We start from the raw sequence: 9,202 nt of genomic DNA on the forward strand, positions 1-9,202 counted from the left end.
CGGGGCGCCGCGCGCAGCGCCTCCCCAGCGCGCATGCGCCGCAACCTCAAAGCTCCGCCTCCGCCCCGCACAAACCCCGCCCCTGGGGGGGGCAAGGGGAAATGCTGCCCAATGAGGGCGAGGGGGCGTGTCCCGCGTTTAACCCTTGAGTGGCCGGAGGGTGGCGGGAGTAGCGAGGCGGGGCTTGTGCCGTGGAGTGTCCCGTGGGAGGAAGCGGGAGGTATCTTGCTGGTAATTAATTAATCACTGATGCGTAAAAATGGAATTTGATTGAAGGGCTGTGAGCCTGTTTATGGCAGGGGCTGCTGTGGTGGGTACTCCCCCTGCTTGTTGTTGGGTCATCAAAAACTTAGCCGGTTTGGTATTATATAGAAAATTTATAACAATTTATAAACAAATCATTTCAATTACTACTAACTATGTAATTAATGTCTAGTCATAAACTAATTTTATAATACCTTATGCAAAATAATAATTGTATAGTTACTAATGCATAATTATTAATAAATATAAATGCTAATTCAGAATTATAAATATACTTAATAATAAAATACTGTTATAAATATGAAGCTTATTCTGTAGCTTGTTGTCAAAAACTAACCGCACATTTTTCTTCCTTTCTCTAGGTTTAGCTCACTGAAGGAATCAGGGAGGTGCCAGCACTGGTGTGAGGGGAGGGGAACATATGGCTGGGAACAGAAGGAAGGTGGGATTGTGGCAAGCGATGACTTCAGTCACTTTGCATGGTAAAGCGTTGTGCTGTAGCTTGTACCAGCCCTTCATTTCTGTGGTGCTGACTTGAGCTGTGTTAATGGGCTGCGTGGAAAGAAAGCACATGCAGCTTCAAATGAAACCCTGCAGCTACACAGAGCAAGTCCTTCAAGTAAGGCCTTTGTGTCTCAAGAGAAATATCTAAAAATAGCAGATGTTTGAAATGTTCTCACTTAAATTGCTCCACCTTTTCTGTCCTTCATCTGTAAGATGAAGATACTAATATTAGCTTGCCTTGGGAATCTTGCGAAGAAAAAACCTCACTTGTGAAGCACCCATTACAGTATAAACAACATAAAAACCTAGGAGAAAAATAATGTAAAATATATTTCTACTCAGCACCGGTTCTTAATGGTATGTACTAAACAAAGACCAAGCCTATACAATGAATAATGAGGATTATAAAAACTTCAAAGTAACAATTCAGTAAACACTGTTCATCTGCACTGAAAAAGGCTGGGGTTCTGGTGAAAAAATAAAGTACTTCTGCAAGCACTAGAACAAAACTTTTCTATGGATTTGTGTCTTAAATTGACTTACTACAAGCTCTGGTTCAAAGCTGCCTTATCACTGTGGAATTGATATGTGCTTTCCCCTTTAGTTTCTCTAACTGAAGGATAAAGTCAAGGATAGACTGTGGATGCACAGGTATATCGAGTTTCTCCATTGTAACCTGGACAACGCGTGGTTTGCTGACATAGATTGACCTGGAATAGTGCCCATGAAGTTATTTTTTTCTTGTTTACTACTCCAGGACTGCTGAAGACTTGATGATGCTATACAGAGATCTTACAAGTTTTACCAGGAACCTATTGACATAATGGTGACAAAGCTCCTTTCATTTGCTTTGACTCTGTATTAAAGAGTTTATTCTCTTTCATCTGATTTTAAATCCTCTCAATCTAGTGAGTGCTACTTTGGCAGGACAGAGCTGGCTCCTTGTAAGACAAAATGGTCCAGGACTTCAGCATGGCAGAAACACAGGACACGGTTATTGTACGCTTGCTATTTCTAGCAAGTTTAAACTGCCATGTTTGCAGTTGTCACTCCAGTTAATATGCTCGCTAAGTGCCAAGATAGTAATCTAGGCAGTGGCATCCAATCAAGATCATCCCAGTGCAGAAGAGGAGAAGCAAATTCAACCACAGCAATGCAGCATCTCTTTGGAAGGACTGCCAGTGCCAAGTGCCAATGGCTTTATTTTATCAGGCAGTAAAAGCCCTTTTCCTGACACTGCTGACATAGGATAAAAAGATCATTTTGCCTTAAAATATTGAGTTGAAGGTTAAAGGTAACAGACAGACAGGTGAGGATTTCTGGTCAGAAATATTAGAACCATTAGACCACTGATACTCTTTCAGTGACTCTGCAGCCTAACCATTATAACATTCTTCAGGCAAATTAATTTTAAGAAAGGCTCTGAGGAGATCAATGAAGTAAATCAGCAAATTGTTATAGATTTCCCTTACCAAAGCAAGAAGCAGCATGCAAGCAAGACAAACCTTGCACAAAAATTGAAGTGAAACATTAATGGCTGATAGTATGGTCTCTTTTCATACTCCATTGATTTCAGCTGTGGCTTGAACTCTGTTAAATTTTAAGGTCAATGTAAGTTACAAAGTGACTTGCTCAGAAAGACTTAAACCACTTCAAAAACAACTTTTAAGTGCAGAAAAACCCTAAATTGTAAACACCAACACAATTTTGACCAAAAGACACCAAAACTAGGTCCAACCCTCTGAATGCAACAACTTTAACTGGAGGTACTGCACAATGTGTTTATTTGCAGCAGCTGGGAGAAGAATTTGTCTTTGCTTCTGTTGCCTGTCATGGAACAGTCCAGCAGAATGTCAGGCAGAGGGTGGCAGTAGCACCTCAAACTGTCAGCATTACATCTGGTGAGCAAGAGTCACAGTCAGGGGATACTTGGGTGTTTCATCAACACAGAGCTTTTGTGTAGACTTCCAGAAGCCACCTTGAAACCAAAGCGATCTGTTTGCCCTGACAATGAATCCCTGATTTTATTAATTATGCTATTAATCATACACTTACTTCACTGTCTTACGCTGGTTTGCCTGTCTTTATCATAGTACTTATTTCCTCTACAGCATGCCTGCCTCTTTCCAGAAATCTATGAATCTGAAAAACTTTCCTTTTCACAGCAACTCAGAAGACATTCTGAAATATTTGAGAAGATTTATTTCAAAGTTGATTCTTATATCATTCAAGGCTTAAAAGCAACATGTAGTTCCAGAGAACCTTACAAAATTCATGTAAGAGGTACACCATGAGGTACTGGTAGTACTGGTACGTGGATTTCAGTCTCCCCAGTTGCTGGCACCTGAACAGATGATCCCCCAAGGCCCCCCACTATTCCCCACACTTGTTCCTCCCCAAATCACCTACATCCCTCCCTTTTTCCATCTTTGATTCCTCCCCTAAACGTTCCATAATAAGTCCTGTGCAATGCTAAAATGCTTTTCCCCTGCATCCCATCATGTGCAGCACACCCCCAAGGCAGTAACCCCCACAGTCCTGGAGGGCTGCTCCCAACAATCACTGTGATGAGTTTCACACCTGGACAGTGGCTCTGCTGGGTCAGCCCTGGGAAAGGCCCAGACAAGGTGCTCACTCCTCAGGAGTCTGTAACTTGGGTTGTCACCTGCCACTGTGCCCCTGTGCTCCTCCAGGCTTGTAGAGGTGGATCTTTGATGGGCTGATGGCCCCTGTGATGAGTAGCTGGGCTGGGTGTTATTTGGTCTTTCCTGCCATTGTCTCTCTGTGGGCATGCATGTGAGCTTTTACCACATGACCTAACAATATGTACCCCATGACCTAAAACTAAAAAGCTTTGGGAAAAAACATTTATAGCAAATGCAGTGGGAATGCCAGCCTAGACTCTTTACCAAGAGTGCGGAGAAACAAACATATCTGAAATGAACTTGCAACTCTGGCTTACCAAGGTATTATTTACTAATTGTATCATAAGGATTGCAAATTGCAACAAATAACCTTGCTTAACCCCACTACTGTGTTATTGTCAGCACTTGAAACTTGTGAAATTCATGTGTAATTGAATGTTTCTGACCGCCTGTGCTGCAGCTAGTTTTTGCAAGTAAAACTCTTGTGTCTGCTCAGCAGTTGGCAAAATTTTATTTGCCATAATTCAGTCTGCATGAGTCAGCTCTGCCTTCCTTCACAACGCATTCTGGCCTGTCTGGAAATCTACTTTCTCTGTGGTTACATAGATGTTCTATAAATCTCAGTGAATCTTTCAGTGCAGTAGGCAAAGAAGCCTTTGCCAATCTTTGAACAAATATAGTCCAGCTCTCTGTCCCCTACAAAATAATATCTGTGCTTGACAGGGAACAAAGTTGGGACATGAATATTTTATTTTATACAGCTATTAAGTAATAGAAAATCCTTCAAACAAATAAAGTAGTGTGTACCATTTACTGTTTTAAAAACTGTGTAGGTTTCTGGTTCAGAAACCAAACCAGCATCTCTAGAAGTACTATTTTTGATGGAGCACGTGCTTTGTGCCTTCTACCTTTCTGATAAATTATTACTCAGAATCAACATCTGAAATGCACCACCCCTGTTGTCTTAGGTGTGGAAAGTAAATGTTACCTTGTCCTTTTGTTTATCCCATTGGTTTTTGTTCCTCCAGGTTTAAATAAAGACCTAGGCTAAAGACAGTATCTAGCATTTGCTCAAAAGGAAGAAAACAGTTGAGTACTGATGTAAAAATTAAACCTGGCAGCAGCATTAAGTGAGGGCTCATTGCTTCTATATTAGCCAAAGGGAAAAAGAAGAGGCACAAAAGGAAATTTAGCATGAATAATAGATCTGAATCTAATAAAGGGGTCAAAGCTGTCACTCATCGGGTAGGTGTGGCTGTTTCTAAGTAGTTCTTTATAGCTGTGACAACAAGCTGAACTCTCCCGATGAGGAAATGCCTCTCATTAGCAAAGAAAATTAAACAGGACACCGCATGAGGAACATGTGCAGATCGCTGTGCTGCAATTACTACTTTTTGAAATTCAGAAATAGTTGTTGGTTTACTTTAGTTTCCTTGATCCCTGATCAGTAACTGTACACAAAGCATGGCTTACTCTTGGCAGTAACTGATTTTTGGTGTTCATTTATGTTCTGGCTTAACTTTATATGTGTTAAACATACACTTGCAGAAACATGTCTGTCAACAAACTTAGACACTGCCTGGTCAGAGGGCTTGGACAGGGAGAATAATGCATTCACTTCTGGTGTGTTTTCCTGCACTACAGCAGAGAAAATAATCAGTATTATGGAGTAAACTGAGAGCAGGGTTAAAGTCATATTACCTACTGCTGCTCAATTCAGGCTAAGCAACTTTACTTGTGATGTCTTTTGCTATCAGTGGAGATCTTCCCTTGCTACTCTAAAGATAGCAAAATTGCTTGTAACAGGAAACTGAGGACAGAGTACAGATAATGTTTAAAAAGTAAAGCCTTAATGTAAAACTTGTGTTGCTTTTAATATTTCTAGTTTCTCCATCCTCATTATATCTTGTTAGCTTTTGCTGTTGTATGTTGGTTTTGGCTCAGATATGACAAGGATGTGCAGGATAGTAAATGATAACATAGTAATACTAGAGGATGAGACATTGCTTATAGTAAATTCTGCTTCTCCCACACATTTCGTCTTAATTGGTCTCCTCTGGGTAGCTGCTGTGCTGCAACCCTGCCCCTATGTCTGGAACTAGTCTCTGTGTTATCATACCATTCATTGGTTTCTTCTCCTTTCAGCTGTCTTTTCTATTACTCATCAGTTATTATTAAGTAATTCGCCTTAATGGCTTTCTGAGACAAACTAATTAATTCCCACAGTTTTAAGTTCTTTTGCAACTGTCTACTCGTTGCTACAAGAGTACTACCTACCACCAGAAGGGACTTTTATTTCACCTGGTACTTGACATCAGACCTCAAAGCTGCATGTTGAAGCTTGCAAAAAGCACCCTCCCCAAACCCTGAGATGGCCAAAGGCATCATCTGCAACAGTGCCTTTAGAAACTCCACCTTCATAAAAGTAGTGGGTTTTTTTGAACCTACTTTAAACAGGAGTCAAACTCTGAATGGAAACAATTTTCATTCTAGCAAACCAGAGGACAAAATTCTTCATTTTAAAGAAATGGTAATTCAGTTACTGATTAAAACAGAACAAAGCAAAAAATTTAGACAAAGTAGATGTAATTTGCCTCAGACATCACTAAAAACCCATCCCTGTAAGAGTCTTCCCAGGTGGGGTAAGAGTTCAGCTTCACTTTGAGTGTGCATTTTTTATAGCTCATACTAAACTTTGGATGTCCATACATTCTGGTTCCAAGGAAGAATGACTGAGGGGCTGCTGCATTCAAATGTGTCTTCAAAGCAGCCTGTGAGTCCTGCTCCTCTTCCTGTTGCTTAATTAATCTTACAGATATTTATTGTTCTAATACGTCTGATTAGCTCTGGTTGTTTGTGGTAATGCAGATGAAACAGCATTCAATTTGTCTAGAATAAAACACATAAAGCTTTGATATGCTGATTTTTTTACAGAAGGTTTTCTCTCTAGGAAGTCAGCTGAATTTTTCATTTTCTTTGACTTCTCCCTTCCCAGGCAACACAGTTTACAGTATTGTAGGTTTTCCTGGCTTCAGTTTTGTATCAAAGAATGTGTTAGGCAACATCTATAGTTCCTGCAAATGAGGTGAATTGCTGCTTTTCTATAGGGATCTCACATAACATTAATAACATAGAGGGGTCCTTCCCCATCTGTCATATTTACATAATCAAGTATCCCAGCGTTCTTTATACACTTCCTGCTTTGTGCACTTTGTCCCCTCAAAGTCAGTGGTTAAGCACTATGTTTGGCTGACATTTTTTTAAAAATAAGTTTAATAACTTATCTTCAGATGGCAGTATGTTTTCAGACAGTAGAGAAGCAATTTGGGATTTTTTTCAATATCATATAAGGAGTCTCATTTCCAGTAGTTAAGAAGGTATATATATAGCCACTATTGTCTTTATTTAACATATGAATTATCTAGTGTGGGGAGAGAAGAATTTTTAACAGTAAGAACACAAAATATCAAAATATGTAATTAATAGTTGTAAACATTATTAGGCTACAAAATTTCACATGGTGTTCTAAGGTGGTATTCAAAGCTAAGATGTTACAGCTTCCAGGTATCCCTTGTTTCTGCTGGAGTTCGCAACAGAAGCAACAGAGGCAGCAAAGCTGGTAATGAGAGTCACTGAAGGTCATATTCTACCCTAGTCATAGGCTTAAGTAGTTGCAGAACTGTATAAAAAATTAAAATCAACTAAGTATACATTAAAAATCACCCCCCCATATGATTCATCTTCCCTTTGATCGTGCGCACAAAACACACACCCTACCACACACCCGGCCCCCTGCGCAGCTTCCCAAATCTCCCCCCTGACTTTCTACACAGCCTTTTGTCCAGTGGGATGAATATCACACAGCACAAGTCTGCTCACTTGGCAGAACCTGGCAGTGACATTCATTACAGAGTAAAAGAGCCGTGAGGTTGAGAAGACACCTAATCCGGTGTTCAAGCCAGGATCAACTGTATTTACTGGACTCCTCATAGGTTATCTGTCTAACCCGTTCTTAGACACTTTTGTTGATAGATTTTTCCACTGCCCTTCCCAATACTTAACCACTTTAATAAGTAACCTAATCTTTTTCTTTCTATGAGAAGAAACATGTTTATCTGGTTTATTGTTATCTTAATTCTCTCTACAGTAGCTTTTATGAACCTGTAGACTGTTATGTCCGATGTGAGCACTTGCCTTGGATCCAGAGCAGGCTGTAGGTGTTGTCTACACAACAAAGTCACATTTAGGACTATTCTGTATCACTATAATGTATACTAAATGGATTAACAGCTGCATTTTAAGAGACATAAGAAAGTAATTCAGATGAAAAATTGTCAGATAAGAGACTTTTTAAATGAGCTCCACATAAGGCTGCTCTTAACCCAGGGCTGCTCTGTTATCTCAGTCAATTATTAAATGAAGCACTGCTCATGAAATCTGCAGGTCACTTCAAAGCAATTGAAAGCCAAAGACCACCTGTGCTGGAGACCACTGAGTGATTAAAATCATCAGGTCAGCAAGGACCCCTTCAGCAACATGTGTTTTAACCCCCTACATGGCAAATATCTACTCATCAAAGATGAGGCCGCTGGCTGTGCACAGGAACAAAAATGCAAAGCATGCTTTGGGGTTGGGAATAAGGAAGGAGAATACTGTAGCTTCAAAAGCATTAAATCAGATGGGAGCTGAGGAGATCATGAGGGATAAATACACGGATGTGAGCTGCCAATGCAGCGGGGCAGCTGTAACAGCAAATGCAAACATTAGGTGTCTAAGCAAAAACACTGAGGAGTGTATGTGCTATTATGCGAGTATGACCATTACAGGGCACAGTAACATGACTATAGGGGAATCTCGATGAATGATAAAAGGTGTAACAAACTGGAAAGGCTCATTGAGATCCCAGAAGAATGAGTCAGTGGAAAAATCTGCTCTGTATGAAGGTGGTATGTAATTATCTACACAGCAAAACCATAGCAGAAAGGCATTGTCATCTTCTGTACATAGCAAGATCCACTCACTGAAGACGGAAAATGATGTTTAAAAATGATGGCATGTTTAATGTACTTCCTTTCTATAGGATTCTCTAATTTTTGAAAAAATAAATCCCTGAAACCCTACCTATTTCAGTATGCAGAGCAGTGCCTGGTGTGAGCCAAATTTAGCTCCTTGTGCCATCCTCCTCCTCCCCAGTGCAGGTGGCCCCGTGGGACAGGCTTCTCCCGGGGAGCACCACCAGGCACTGCCACGGGCACCGTCATCCCTCTCCCAGGGGTGCAGAGCGTGGAAAAAAATAAATTAATCTGAGAGTCCGGCCTGTGCAGAATGATCAAACCAGAGGCGTTAGCTTTTCAGCTTCCACAAGAAACCAGCAGTTGAGATAAGACTGAGATTATTCTAGTTTATTACCTTCTTTTCCTAAATATATACAGCTAGAAACTAAAGAGAAAGTACTTTATGGAGCAGATGGGGAGGCAGCAGTTAGAAGCAACAGTGAGAAAAAATTCAGCAAGGATGTGGTAAATTTTCAGATCTTGAAACAGCAGCTGCTCACTGCAGGAACCACCCTGCAGAGCTGAGGCCCCGGGCCGGCGCTCGCCGCCCAGGTCAGGCCGGGCCGTGGGCACAGCGCTGCCCCCAGCCCGCGGATCCCGGCAGCGCTCCGTTAGCCCGGGCCAGACCCGGGAGGCGGCACCCCAGGGCAAGGCACAAGACCCTTCATTTAGGCTCCGGCCTTACACCCCACGTACCGGTGCTCGCCTCGCCCGGGGCTGCCCGTCCGCCTCCCG

The 9,202-nt window shown here is 41.4% G+C and overlaps 1 protein-coding gene across 1 annotated transcript in view; it reads right to left on the bottom strand.

Moving 5' to 3' along the window:
- Nucleotides 1–608, bottom strand: part of GCFC2 (GC-rich sequence DNA-binding factor 2) — a 24,380-nt gene extending 23,772 nt beyond the window's left edge. The window contains exon 1 of the mRNA XM_026846435.1: nucleotides 602–608. Within this exon, the coding sequence (XP_026702236.1) occupies nucleotides 602–608 (7 nt within the window). The remainder of the gene's footprint in view (nucleotides 1–601) is intronic.
- Nucleotides 609–9,202: the final 8,594 nt, after the last annotated feature.

Source organism: Athene cunicularia (assembly GCF_003259725.1).
Source record: "Athene cunicularia isolate RWA chromosome 3 unlocalized genomic scaffold, athCun1 chr3_part1, whole genome shotgun sequence".
NCBI lineage: Eukaryota > Metazoa > Chordata > Aves > Strigiformes > Strigidae > Athene > Athene cunicularia.